Source organism: Miniopterus natalensis, chromosome 1, assembly GCF_054644295.1.
Source record: "Miniopterus natalensis isolate mMinNat1 chromosome 1, mMinNat1.hap1, whole genome shotgun sequence".
NCBI lineage: Eukaryota > Metazoa > Chordata > Mammalia > Chiroptera > Miniopteridae > Miniopterus > Miniopterus natalensis.
The window spans coordinates 43,548,468-43,563,598 of NC_142081.1; the positions used below are offsets into that span (position 1 = coordinate 43,548,468).

The following is a 15,131-nucleotide window of genomic DNA, read 5'->3' on the forward strand; positions in this document are numbered from 1 at the left end:
GGAGCAGGCTGACCCTGTTGGGATGGCAGTCCTGGTCAGAAAGGAGCCGCGTCTGTCCAGTGTGCAACGCCAGCAGGCATTTCCCCTGCAGGTGACTGTCCCCAGTGCCCTGGCTACCTCTACCCACTACAAATTCTTCCTGGGAGCTGAAAAAAAAACACAGGTGTCCAGGTCCCATGCCCGGAAACTCCAATTCAACAAGTCAAGTGGGGTTTAGGAACCAGCATTTTTAAGGAGCTTCCCTCGCAATTCTGATGCATATGCAGGCCAAGAACCACCGTCGTGAATTAAAGTCAGGGTCTAACCGGACATCCCAAGAAAAGGAGAGAGCACCCAGTGGAGGCCAGGAACGTGGGATTCCAGTGCCAGTTTTGCCAAAGTGGCCCCAGTAAGTCTCATCCTCCTGGGCCACAGTTCTTTCCCTGTCAAAGGGAAAGGCTGACCTAGAACTATTCAGGCAACCTGCTTTTAAAAATAAACATCCCTCAAATCATTCTAAGATGTCCCAAAAGGCATCCACCCTTTCTTCTTGGATGTGCTGAACCCAGCTGCTTTGTCGCTGCACCTCATGCTGACCTCTCGCTGATATCTTACTCACAGGGAGAGCTCCTTTAACCCCACGGAGGAGGGTCCAGGAGTGACAGGTGCTAAGCCCAACGGAGAGCCTTTCAAGGAGAAAATTAAGCCTCTTAAAGTGCCCTTGATGTAATCTCCCAAACCCAGGAATAATCTACGCTCCCCTTGAAGATTTGCCATGCATGACCTCGGACCACACTCAGGAAATATCTTCCCATACATCAAACTAGGTCCTAGAATGGTATAATTAAATGGGCTGTCTTGAAGCAATATAAGCAGAAGAAGAGAGTTTTAATTTAAGCACTCAAAGCTCTGGGGCTGTCCAAACTGGCTGCTTGAGAGCAGTCCGGGGGAACCATGGGACATCCCAAGGACCTGCAGGAACTCACTCCACCATATGAGAAAAAGGAGATATCTCTCTGTGCCATCGAGTCGACTCTGGGAACAAGAGATGCACCCAAACAATTCACCAGAACATCGAGGTCGATGATCCACACTTCAGACAAGTGAATTTACCATCTTCAACTCAGTGACAAAAGTTAGCATGCAGACTGCTTAAGTGCCCTCTTCAGAGATAAAAACAGAGAGGCAACCATTTGTCTCCATCTAGCTGTCCTCTGCAGGTGCCTCCTGTCACTCAACATTATTTAGCGAGGACGTGCTTCACTCACTCAATACTTGAATGCCTAACTCTCAACACGTGACCTAAAAATATTGCTCCCATGAGACACTGCTTTTCCACCTCAACATAATTCTCTCTTCCTTAGCTTGAATCTGGGAAAGACTGACTTTTCTTCATCCGACGCTAACCTCTGTAACCAGCAAGTGTTCTTCAACAATTATTTATTAAAAAAATTTTTGCGCCCTAGCCGGTTTGGCTCAGTGGTTAGAGCGTCGGCCTGACGACTGAAGGGTCCCGGGTTCGATTCTGGCCATGGGCATGTACCTCGGTTGCAGGCTCGATCCCCAGCCCCGGTCGGAGCATGTCGGGGAGGCAGACAATCAATGTGTCTCTCTCACGTTGATGTCTCTCTCTCTCTCTCTTCCACTCTCTCAAAAGCAATGGAAAAAATATCCTCACGTGAGGATTACAAAAAATTTTGTTGTTGTTGAGCAACTACTATGTGCTGGGTGTTGTCCTAGATACTCGGGGACACAGTGCCAGAGATGGTTTCTCTCATGGAGCTTGTAATCTAGTGCCATGAGACAGGCAATAAACGAATCACTCGTGTAATACTGGGGGTGATAAATGACAGGAAGATAAAATAGGAAGAAGCTGAGGGTTGGGGCCGGGGGCTGCCAGGGAGACCTCTGAGGAGGCTCTGCGCTGGGAGAGCGCCTCCCACCTTCAGCCGCTCGGAGGAGCTCCAGCAGGACAGCGGAGCTGGAGTGCCAGGGCGCAGGAAGGGAACCGGGTGAGAATCACGACGTGGAAGCCAGGTGAAGAGAGTGTCCCCAGGGGACAGCGGTCAGCTGGCTAACTGCTGCGGAGAGGCTGCAGAAGATGACAGCTAAGAGCAGGCCACCTGGATACCATGGTGACTTTGGTGGCAGGGTGGGGCAAAAGGTGAACCGGAGTGGGTTCCAGACAGAGTGAGAGGGGAGGAAATGGAGCAGGGGGTAGGGTAATCCTTTCAGAAATACGCACTGGAAGGGAAAGTTCGAGGAAGGAGAGTACGACTGACCGGACACAGGCTCCAGGCGTGTTGTTGCTGCTGCTGCTTTTTCCTTAAGATGAGCAGCCACAGCATGTGTCTCGTAGGGATGATCGGGCAGAGGGGGAACTGGTGACGCAGAGGGAGGGGAGGCTCTGCAGGAGGGAAAGCCTTGACGTCAACAGGGAACAGGGTCCAAAGCACGTGTGCTTACAACGCACGCGTGCTGATGGTACAAGTAGGCTTCCAGATTTAGCTTCCAGATGATGAAACTGGTTTCTAATTGCTTCCTTTTCTCAGTGAAATAAGCCAAGTCGTCAGCTGAGAGTGGGGTGGGGACAGAAATACAGTGGACCCAGCTGTGCCAACAGTTCCTCTTGAGGTTTGTGGTCATAAATCGAGAGCAAGACGATACAGATGGCTGTGTGTTTCTTCAGCCAGGTTCATAGGCCTGGGGCAGGAGCAGGGTGGGCAGAGGGCGGGGTGTTCTCAAGAAAGTAAGATGAAGGGAGAAAGGGTCGAGGGAGTTGACAGTGTATGCAAGTACCTCAGCTGGGGGTGGGGAGGGGTGATGGGGACAAGAGAGGAGTGATAGACAGCAAAGAGTGGAAGGGTCACCAGGTTGGAGTCCCTGGCCGGGTGGAGGCCAGGTGGAATTGGGTACTAAAGGGAATGAGATGAAAGAGAAGGGCCAAGGGTCAGCCTGGAATGCTTGTCATGATTTTGGTGGAGGTACAATTATTGGTCTACAAGTTTAGTGGGTGGTAAAATCAATTTTATGGGTCATGACCAGCAATATATTTAATGGATCGGAATAAAAAGTACAAGTACATTATACCTAGTAAGGGTAAATATTGTTTTGGGAAACCTGTTTTAGTTGCCTATGTGTGTTTGTATTGGATCATCACATAAGATATATTTCTCCTATAAACTGGGGTTACATAAAAGTTCAAGGACACTAAGGCAAAGTCTCTCAGCTTGGCACTGCTGGCATTTTAGACCACATAGTTCTTTGTTGCAGGGCTGTCCTGTGCACTGCAGGGTGTTTACCAGAGCCCCCAGCCTCTACTCACTAAATGCCAGCAGCACCCCTTCCTCTCCTCAAGTTGTGACAGACAAAAATATCTCTAGATGTTGCCGAATATGCTCTGGGCGGCAAAAATGCTGAGAACCAGTTGTCTAGAGATAACGATGAAAGGAACAGCTGAAGCGGGGTAGAGAAAGGTAACTGAAAGCGAGCTGGTCTAGGGACTGAGTTGGGTGGACAAGTTATATAGATGTTCACGTCACCAAAAATGTTGATCGGAGGAGGGACTGTGGGCCAGATGAACATTTTCAAAGAATGAAGCGCAGTTACCCAGACGACTGTAGATGACTATTCTCTACCCTAGCTACGCATCAGAATTACCTGGAGAACTTACCCACCAATGCCAGGGGCCACCTGGTAAACCAACTGAATCGGAATCCCCAGGCGATCGCACTGCGCAGCCAGGATGGAGAACCTTGCAGAAGAGACCCATTGTACAAGGCCCAGCTTAAGCGTGACCTCCTCCATGAAAATTTTCCTCCCATTGTGCGTTTCATGCACCCCACTACTGGGAATGATTTTGCTCTGTTTATACCTTACATGTGAAATCAGAAAAGAATAAAAGGCACTGAAACTAAGTAGCTACCAACAGAACAACTGTTTATTTGCTAAAGAATTTCAGAATTAGGGGACCTACTAGTAGGAAGGGGAGCCTTTTGGGGAAAATCTTGTTCTTGAGCTTTGCAGTCATCCAAGTTTCTCAAGGACATCCATACAAGTGAGGGGCCCCGAGGGAACCAAGCACTCATGTGTCACTGATAAGCATTATTAGAAATGTGTCCCCTCTGGCGACACTGCAATAAACACTTGTTGAAATTAATGGCTATTGCACTTATCTCCTCCAAAAAAAAGAAAAAAGGTGCCAATGATCAGATTACAGCGCAGTTTCTACATTTATCATCTGGTCGCCATTTTCTTCACAACACTGTTCACGTGTGGTCAACTTTTTATTAAAAGATAGCAATGACATCAAGTCTTAAATATATAGGTCTGTATGACAAAAAGGCAAAAAACAGGAACCAGAGAAGTCTCTTAACAGTCCTCTCTGCTTTCCCATGAGAATCCATTACAGAATATTTAAAACAACACCCATGAACTCTGACTTTCACTATTGATTAAATACATACATCTTTCTTAGAATATCACTAAGTCCACAAACACCTACAACAGATACAAGCCATAGTTAAGTACTAAAACCCAAACATTTATTTCTCCCCAGCCTGGCGAAATTGATAAAATTGAGCTATCTTGCCTTGACTGGCATTCTAACTTTCAGCCATGATAGGGCAGAGCACTGGACTAGAACACAGATCTGCAAAACAGAGGAAGCTGTTTCTCTAAACCAGACGTTCTCAAAGTATGGTCTCCCACCAGCATTGTACGTACTTTCAAAAATAAGAATAGAGGTTCCACTGCTTTTGAAAGTTTGGTTTTAGCAGTAACTGCCAACAACTCACAAATTTTATCAAGTTCCAAAAATCACATTAGCAGGCAGGCTTGAGAATGGTACAGGTGGAGCAATCAGCTAAGCTGGGGATAGTGTGGAAGAAGACCTGGGTTCAAGTGCCAGCATAGCCAATAAACAGCACCTCTCCAGGCCTCAGACAGGAACACCAAGTTTGAGGAGATGCTGCTGCTAGCCAGAAGACCTCCCCTCCAAGGACTGCCACTGGTCCTCCCTCAGAGCAGGATCAGAGAAAGTCAAGGAAAAGGAGAGTGCTGGCTTTTGTGATCTTTTAAGTTCACTACTCTCCTGGGGGACTGAGGTGAACAGCTTTTCCTGAAGCCATCCTTTACACTGAAGGGATTTACTAAAAGTTGGGAAAATCTCAGGATTTTAGAATATAATTAACTGAAAATTTCCAAAGAGATAAAAGATTGTTGCAGGCATCAGAGAAAGCAAGCATGATATTGCCCAGCTTTTGTTTCCAAATGGTTCCAGATGAGTTACCTATTCATTAATCAAATAATATTTTTAAGTGTTTCTTATAGAAAAGCCTGAGTGTTTCAGCAAATAAACCATTCGAGGCGTGGATGGAGCAAATTAATCACCCTGTTCCCCACTGCTAATTTTAAACAATAGTAAGTTTTGCATGTCCTTCCACATCTTTGTTCAAGGTCATACAAATAGGGCTGCTTCTTTTTTAAATCAGAAATAGGATCATACTACATACGATATTCTGCAACTTGATTTTATTTACATCTCGTATATCATGAACACCCTTCACAAAGCAATCCACAGTATGGATATATAGGAAGACCCTATTTTATTCATCCTACTGATAGATATTCATGTTGCTTCTACTTTACTTACTTTAATAATCCTGCAATAAACATCCTCACATGCAGATCCTTATGTGCTGATGTTATTTTATTTCTGTAAGACAGGACTCCACATATGGGATTGCTGGGTCATATGGCATGCATGCTCCAAACATTCACAGAAACTGTCAGTGTTCCCTAAAGTCTGCAGCAATTCATACTCCCAGCAAGAGTCAGAGAGCTGCCCCCTACGTCCAACAGAGGATGCTACCGACCTAGAAAATGTGGATCAACTGGATGGACAGAAAACTAATATCTCTTTGTTTTTAAATTTGCATTTCCCTGACCATTATGAAAATTGAGGATCTTTTCACACTTATGGGCCATTAGCGTTTTTTCTTTTGGAAACGGCTCATTCACATTCTCTGCTTATCTTTCTGTTGTGTTGTCCCCCAAGTGCTATTTAATCACACACTCATCCCACCCCTCCACCTCATCTACTAGATGCAGAAAACACAGAGTACCACCAGCTAAAAACAGTGTGGGGGTAAGGGCAGGGGATGTCTTTTGTTGTTGTTGTTAATCCTTGCCCAAGGATATTTTTCCATTGTTTTTGCTTGTTTGTTTTTAAGAGAGAGTGGGAGGAAGGAAGTGGGTAAGAGAGAGACAGAAAGAGAGAGGTCCATTAGCTGCCTCCCGCACTCACCCCCACCTGGCCAGGGATCAAACCTGCAACCTAGGTATGGAGCCCTGACCAGAAATCGAATCCACAAACCCTTCAATGTGCAGCCGATGCTCTAACTCCTGAGCACACCGGCCAGGGCAAGGGGGTACGCCTTCTTAGCATGAAGTACATGCTAAGCCCTGAAAAACAATTGCTGAATAAGTGAATAGCAGACATGGAGAATTTTTTAAAGATTGCGGCTAGATGAGTAAAAAGGAAATAAAATATTCATTACTTGTTCTACATAATCAGAATAGCATCACTTTGGCTGAAATGAAAGTATTAGTTAAGAGAAAAACAAATCCATAGGCCTGGCACTGGCTCTGAAAACCCACTGTGAAAGAGGTGGCAAATGAGCCCGGTCTTAATTCATAGCTCAAAGTGACACACAAATAAAGGCTCCTACAACCAAGACAGCCTCGTTCACCAGTTGTCATTCCAATGGCACCTGCCACTAAGCCCAGGCTTGTCAGGATGGTAAATGGACAGGAGAAGCCTGCTTTAAGCATTTTGTTTCTTTTTTGGTTTTTTATCTCCACCCCCCTCCCAGATTTTTTTTCCTTTCAAAATCTCCTGCTTACTCGGAAAGGAGATGTGGGGCGGGCCTGCAGGGCAAGTTTGACAGAGTTCAGATTCCTTAACTCTTTTAACTTTAGGCAAAACATCTGGTTATACCCACCATTTATCCCCATTATTTGTAATAGTTCTGTTTGGCTTATGTTTTAACTAGTCTCCTCATTAAGTATAAAAGTAATAGGATTAAAAAGTTCTGGGGGAAAGGACTGTAATTAAAAAGGCACCAGTAGGGTATGTTAAGCTGTAATTCTGGCCTTGCTTATTAAGTTTTCCTTCTTGTCTTGAACATTTCTTGTACCCAATAAAAATAACTCTGAATTATTTAACACTTTTTTAGTACTTCCTGTATTGGCCAAACACCACCCAAAATCTCCAAGCAAACATTATGACTCAAAAGTTCTGGAGCAATAATGTCACAGATCACAAGTTTTAGACACTGTCCCAAGAGTCTGGGCATGTCACATACGCCACAACACACACACCACACAGCCTGGCAAACTGACAGGCAACTCTCCAAAACTCACAGGCGTTTTCTAACTTTCTGAAGTTACAAAATCTTCTTAATAGGAAAAATAATGCAGGAACTTTGATCAAGCCATGAAGTTATAATAAGAATCAGGCAAGAGGCAACATAGCACAATTTATAGCACTTTGTTAAGAGAGGCACAAAACATAGTTATCAGTTGTAACATCTCTGTTACAAATGATCATAAGAGACCACTTTGAACAACTGTATACCAACAAACTGGACAACCTAGAAGAAATGGATCAATTCCTAGAAACATACAACCTATTAAGACTGAAGCACGATAAAATAGAAAACCTGAACAGACTGATTACTAGCAAAGAGCTTGAATCAGTAATCAAACGCCTCCCAAAAGCAACAGTCCATGACCAAACAGCTTCACTGGTAAATTCTACCAAACAGTCAAAGGAGAATTAATACCAATTCTTCTCAAACTCTTCTAAACACATTTCCTGATTTCAGCATTACCCTGATACCGGAAGCAGATGAAGGTGCCACACACACACACACACACACACACACACGCAAATTACAGGCCAATCCCTGATGAACACAGATGCAAAAATCCTCAACAAAATATTAGCAAACCGAATTCGACAACACATTAAAAGGATCATACACCATGATAAAATGGAATTTATCATAGGGAAACAGGCTGGTTCAATATCCACAGATAAGTCAGTGTGGTATGCCACATAACAAAATGAAGGATGAAAACCATATGATCATCTTGATAGACCCCAAAAAAGCAGTTGACAAAATTCAACATCCATTAATGATACAAAATAAAACCTCTCAACAATACAGGTATAGAGGGACTATACCTCAACATAATAAAGGCCATAGATGATATGCCCACACCTAACATCATCCTAAATATTTTCAGCTTTTCACCACTAAGTACAGGAATGAGACAGGGATGTCTACTTTCACCACTTTTATTCAACGTAGTATTGGAAGTCCTAGCCACCCCAGTCAAAAATAATAATAAAAGGCATCCAAATTGGAATGAAAGAAGTGGAACTGTCACTGTTTGCAGATGACATGATCCTATATAGAAAGAACCCTAAAGACTCTACCATAAAACTATTAGAACTGATGAGTAAATTCAGTAAGGTAGCAAGATACAAAATTAATATTCAGAAATTAGTTGCATTTTTATACACCAGTAGAGAACTATCAGAGAGGGAAATTAAGAAAACAATCCCATTTACAATTGTGTCAAAAAAATAAAATACTTGGGAATACATTTAACCAAGGAGGTAAAAGACCTATAACCTGGAAAACTATAGGATATTGAGGACAGAAATCAAAGAAGATACAAATAAGTGGAGGGATGTACCATGCTCATGGATAGGAATAATTGTAATTGTTGAAGAGTCCATGCTGCCCAGAGCAATCTACAGGTTCAGTGCAATCCCTATCAGGGTACCAATAACATTTTTCATGGAACTAGAACAAATAACCCTAGGTTTATATGGAGCCACAGAAGATCCTGGGCTGGAGCAATCTTGGGAGGGAAGAACAGAGTTGGAGGGGGTCACCCTGTGTGATGTCAAACTATATACTACAGGATTGTAGTGGCTGAGGCAGCATGGTACTGGCATGTAGACAGACACATGGATCAATGGAACAGAACAGAGAATCCAGAAATGAACCCACACCTATATGGTCAATTAATCTATGATGGAGGAGGCAGGAATATACAGTGGGGTAGAGACAGTCTCTTCAATAAGTGGTGTTGGGAAAACTGGACAAACACATGCAGAGGAGTAAAGCTGAATCACTTTCTTGCACCATACACATAGATAAGCTCAAGACAGATTAAGGACTTGGATGTAGGACCTGAGGCTATAACACTCCTGGAAGAAAACGTGGGTAGTAGAGTCTTTGACATCACTCTCAGTAATACTATTTTAGATGTATCTCCTCAGGCAAGGGGAACAAAAGAAAAAATAAGCAAATGGGACTACATCACACTAAAAAGATTTTGCACAGCGCAGAAAACCATCAACAAAACAAAAAGACAACCTACTGAATGGCAGAAGATATTTGCCAGTGATGCATCTAATACAAGAGTAATATCCAAAATTGATAAAGAACTCATACAACTTAACACCGAAAAAACTAACAGTCCTATTGAAGAATGGGCAGAGGACCTGGATGGACATTTATCCAGAGACGACATACAGATGGCCAACTGACATATGCAAAGGCACTCAACATCGCTGGTCACCAAGGAGGTGCAAATTAAACACCATGGTGGGATGTCAGCTCACACCTGTCAGAGCTGCTTATCATCAATTAATCAAGAGACAACAGGTGTTGGTGAGGATGCAGAGAGTGGGGAACACTCATACACTGTTGGTAGGATTGTAAATTGGTGCTGCCACTGTGGAGAACAGTATGGAGGTTTCTCAAAGAGTTGAAAAGAGAACTACCATATGATCCAGCCATTCCACTTCTGGGTATTTATTGAAGAAACCCAAAACATTAATTCAAAAAGACATATGCACCCCTACGTTCACTGCAGCATTGTTTGCAATGGCCAAGATACAGAAGCAACTTGGATGCCCATCAATAGGTGGGTAAAAAGATATAGTGCATATATGCAGTGAAATATTGCTTAGGCATAAAAAATTTTTTTAAAATGAAGAAATCTTGCCCTTTGCAACAACGTGGATGAACCTAGACGGTATTATGCTAATTGAAATGGGTCACACAGAGAAAGATAAATGCTATATGATTTCACTGAAACGTGGACTCTAAAGAACAAAATACACAAACAAACAAACAGAAACAAAGTCATAGATATAGAGAACATTTTGATGGTTGCCATTTTGATGTGATGGGGGAATAGGTCAGGAAGGGGGAAGGGATTGAGATGTTAAATTGCCGGTTGTAAGAGCAGTCACGAGGATGTGGAGTACAGCAGAGAGAGTATGGTCAATGGTATTTTGATGGCTATGTGTGGTGTCGGATGGATGCTAGACTTGTCAGGGTGATCACTTCATAAATTATGTAGATGTCACTATGTTGTACACCTAAAACTGATGTGGTATTGTGTCAGCTGTAGTTGAAAATTATATATACAAAACTATGGTATATATACAGGGGTGAGCAAAAGTAGGTTAATAATAATAATAAATAATACAATAATAGTAACACAAGAATAAACTCTGTGTTTCATGTACTCACAACTGTAAACCTACTTTTGCCCACCCATTTACAGTGGGATATTATTCAGTCATTTAAAAAGGAAATCTTACTCAGCCAGCATGGCTCAGCAGTGGAGCATTGATCTATAATCCAGGAGATCACGGTTCAATTCCTGGTCAGGGCACATGCCCCGGGTTGCGGGCTCCATCCCCAGTAGGGGGCATGCAGGAGGGAGCCAGTCAGTGACTCTCTCTCTCATCATTCATGTTTCTCTCTCTCCCTCTCCCTTCCTCTCTTGAAAAATCAATAAAGACATATTTTTAAAAAAATGAAATCTTGCCATTGTGACAACATGGATGGACCTCAAGGGTATTATGCTTAATACAATAAATCAAGCAGAGAAAGACAAATACCAAATGATCTTTCTTATATGTGAATTTTTTTAAAAAGTTCATCGATAGAGAGAAAAAACTGGTGGTTGCAAGAGGTGGAGGGGATACACGGGTGAACTCTTTTTTAGTTTATATTGAATTTAAAAATTAAGAGCTAAATAATACAGTAGAAAAACTGTGAATAAAGATTAAAGGGTTTACACTGAAACTTTTTACTTCAGCTTCACTGAGAAAACGTCCCCTTTTAAAGTTAATTTTAATTACATTATATTTAACACATGCACAAAAAATGTAACATGTCTGTAGTTATAAAGCATAATGCTAAATGAATCAACATACCTGCAGATGTATAGATTTTTTCCTGTGCATACTTGTTAAAAATATATATTGTTCACCACCTGTAACCATCTTCAACCGCTCTTAGGAACTAATGATATGCTGAGAAGGAGGAGTGGAGGAGTGGGGAATCAGTATAATATGGAGACATGGAACACAGAAACTAGACTAGAAAATCATGCACACACACCTCTTTATAAAACCTGATTTCATTTAAAAATACTCTAGAGCCAGGCGTGGCTCAATGGTCGCGCATAGACTCATTATGATCCAGGAGATTTGCAGTTCCATTCCAGGTGGGGACACACGCCTGGGCTGTGGGCTCAGTCCCCCAGTGCAGGCCATGCAGGAGGCAGCTGATCGATGTTGCTCTCTCTCCCTCTCCCTTCCTCTCTCTAAAGATCAGCGAAAAAAATCTTTAAAAAAAACGCCCAGTACCCATACAACAGGGTCAGCTAAAAAAAGGTTCACTTTCCCTGTAGAGAGGTGGAAGCACAACACCGATGCCAAAAAGAGTGGGTACCGAGGCAGAGGGAAACCAGTGACTGCCCCCAGTGAGGAGCCCTGTGTTTCTATGATTCAAGTGGGAGCTTTACAAAAAGGGATGGAGGCTTTCTGCAACTGACTTCTCTCCTAAATTAGAACATTAATGCTAATTTTAGAGAAATGTACCTTGGGCTCTGGGTGTTTTCCATAATTCTAGGGCTCAGTGGGGGGAAAAATAGCATCCGTCCAGGTATTCCTTCTCTCTCGTGGCCACTCGTCACATCCAGGGGCCCTCCTGGGGTTCTGTATGGATACCCCAAATGGGCAGTCAGGGAAGAACGGCTGACATTCGCAGCGCGGGCACTTAATGAAGTGGACAAGCCTAATCCCTGGCCTCACAGGCCACATCTCGGAGACAGCAGCTTTCCCTCCCTCCCCCGCCGCGCTCCCCCTTTCGGTGATCCCTGGGAGCCTCTCCAAGGATGAAGCCCCAAAGTGCTGACACGACCTCAAACACTGTGGCATCACTTCAGCAAGAAGCCAAGGAGAGAGGCGGGCACGTTCCCGCGTTCATCTGATGGCCGGTCAGCAAAACACACCCTTCCCCCGCCCCTTCCCAAAGCAAACGTCACCATCTATTCAGAAAGTAAAGGTCCCCCGCCACGCACTCCCGAGAGGTCGCCAGCTCCAAGCTCTAGAGAAGGCCGACGGCGCGCACGGCTGGCACACCCGGGTACCATCAGGTGCCAAAGCAAGCGGGACTTAGAGCACAGGGTGCTTGTCACGTGGGGACCCGTTTCTCCAGAACCTCAACCCGACCCTCCTGTGGTGAGCTGCGTCTTCGGGCAAAGCCAACACTTGAGCTCATTCATCCCTCACCTTCTGCAAATAGCAGGAGCTGAGTTTTCACAAGACACAGGGAATCTGAATCAAGTCCCTTCCCCAAGTGACCTCAACTGTTCTCGCGCAGCAGAAACCCAAGTTTCCCCACGCGTCACCTGAAAACCCAACTTCTGGCAACGCCCCCCTTACCTCACCAGCTCGGGCGGCGTCGGGGCGACCGCGGAGCACGCAGCCGCGGGCGGCGGGCGGCTCAGGCGGGTCTGCGGCCCGGGGCGGCCGCCAGCCAGGCCCCGGGCCCCGCACCGCCAACCCGGCGCCTCCCCTGCGGCGGGCGGTGAGCTCCCGCGCCCCGCGCAGCGCCCCAGCGAGCCCGGCGCGGTGGACGCGGCTCTGCACCGGCGCCCGGCCGGGGGACGCCGCCAGCGCGCGGCTCCAGCGCAGCGCCCGGGCGGCGGGGGCGGCGGGGAGAGGGGCGTGTTCCTCCAGCCTCGGAGCCCCAACGCCCCGTCTCGGGGGGACCGGGGCCGGAGGCGAGCCGAGCGCGCGGTCCCTGACGGGGCTCGGGCCCTCCGCCCCAGCCAGCCTGGCGACCCGCGGCAGCCCGCGCGCCCCTGCGGGGACCGCGGCGCTCGTCCCGCGCGGCCGCCTCCGCGCCGGCCTCCGTGCCAAACTTTCCCGGCGAAAACCGCTCCTGCCCCTCGTGCGGGGGCGCCGCGCCGTCTCCGGGGCCCAGCAACGGTTCGCCCCCTCCCCTCCGCAGCCGAGACCCACTGAAAATATGGCGCCCTCGAACGTCGTTCCTCCGTCCCCTCCGGGAGCCCCGGCATGCCCGGCTCCAGGACCCCCGGCTCCCAGTGGGCGCGAAATTTCAGCTCGCGGGGCCAAGGAAGGAGAGGGCGCCGCTCGTCCAGTGCGGCACTAAATCCAAATTCAGCGGCACTGACCCCAAACCCCGCTCTCGCTCTCGGCGGGCGCTGCCCCCGTCCCTCGGCGACCAGCAGCTCGCAGGTAGCGAAATTGCCAAGTAAGGGGGGAGCCTGGAACAGGCAGGTAGGAGAGTCCGGGACTGGCAAAGGAGCTCGGCACCCGCGGGCTGTCTCTGCCCGGAGCCTGGGCCGGAGACTTGTTTGCAAAGTGGCGCTGGAGTCGGGGCGGCCAGTGCTGGAATGAAGCCGCTGCGCCCGCGCCAACTCTCCTGGCGCGGGGGCCCGGCCGGGGCCGAGGGGACACTCCAGACAGGCGAGGCCGCTTTCCCTAAGCCCGGTTACCGGAAACCCAGCGGGAGCTCCGGAGGGGACCGACCGGCTGCCCACCGCCAGGAATCCGCTCCGGGGCGCAGGCTGCGAGGCTGTTTGCGAACCGCTGCGCCCCGGTCGCGTGCAGTGAAACGTACATGTGCAGTAGACAGGTGCATTAATTTTATTTTATTTTTATTTTCCTGCAGAAAGCCCTCCTAGAACATGAAATCTGGGAGCTTTGCGGGTTTTTTTCTGCATTGGCATCACTCACGAGATGCGAAAGGAAGGGGAAAAAACCACCCACATTTTCCTTCTGTCGGGAGGGAAAAGACACGAGAAATTCATGCAACGTGCATGCAGCTGGAGAAGGAGGGAGACGCGAGTGCGCCGTGCGCCTTACCGGGGGATGCATTTACTGTCTCATTGCGGAGCGCCTGCCCGGGAGTGCAGCCGCCGTCCCCCAGCGCGCCCGGCGACCGCTCCGCTCCCGCAGCCGCCTCAGCCGCCGCCGCCGCCGCCGCTGGCTCCGGGCGCGGAACAAGAGCCGAGGGCGAGCGCGAGCGCACGGCCCGCGAGCGCAGGGAGGGCAGGAAGCGCGTCATCACTCGGGGACGGCGCGGCCCCGCGCGGCTCCGCTCCGCTCCGCTCCGCTCCGGCCGCGGCCCCGGGTGGGCCGGGGCGGGCGCCCGCCGGCCCCTCCGGGGTCTCACCCGCGGCCGGGTGGTGGGAGGGTCCGCGAGCGAAGGCGACGCGCCCGCCGAGCTGTCGCGGGAAGAGGGGGCGCAGGGTGACCCCGACTCCGCAGAATTCGACCTCTGCTGTGTAAGGGAGAGAATGGGTTGGGGCGGGGGAGACGCGGCCTTTTCGGATGTTCCCCGGGCCCCCAGAGCGCTCCCCCGACCCCTGCCCAGGCCCCTGGAGGCGGCGAGGTGAGGCTCCAGCGAGGGGCCCTGCGCCCGCCCTCGGTTCCCGCGCAGGTTCCCGGCGGGACCCGGCGGCGGCGCTCCGCACGTGCTGCGCGCGCAGGCACTGAAACTGCTGGTGTGAGGTCACTTAGGGTGGTTTGTTTTGTTTGTTTGTTTGTTTTTTTCAAGAAAACCTTTAGGATGGGGGATGTAATCTATTAAATTTATAAGAAAAAACAATGTTCTTCCGCCTACTGTGCCCTGGAGTACAGTCATTTATTTAACTTTTACATGTACTCAGTCATCAGGAAATGTTGCAGGATGACCTGGAAGGATGTGAAGGTTACTAAGCGGGCGAGGAGACGG

At 47.9% G+C, this 15,131-nt stretch overlaps 2 protein-coding genes across 2 annotated transcripts in view; one reads left to right on the top strand and one right to left on the bottom strand.

The window, feature by feature from the left end:
- TLN2 (talin 2) overlaps window positions 1-14,347 on the bottom strand; it is a 391,554-nt gene extending 377,207 nt beyond the window's left edge. The window contains exon 1 of the mRNA XM_016208572.2: window positions 14,261-14,347. The gene's annotated coding sequence lies outside the window, so the exon portion shown is untranslated. The remainder of the gene's footprint in view (window positions 1-14,260) is intronic.
- Window positions 14,204-14,793, top strand: LOC148094114 (uncharacterized). Its single transcript, XM_087827017.1, is given in 2 exon segments — window positions 14,204-14,636; window positions 14,639-14,793. Coding segments are annotated over 2 exon segments (588 nt in total).
- Window positions 14,794-15,131: the final 338 nt, after the last annotated feature.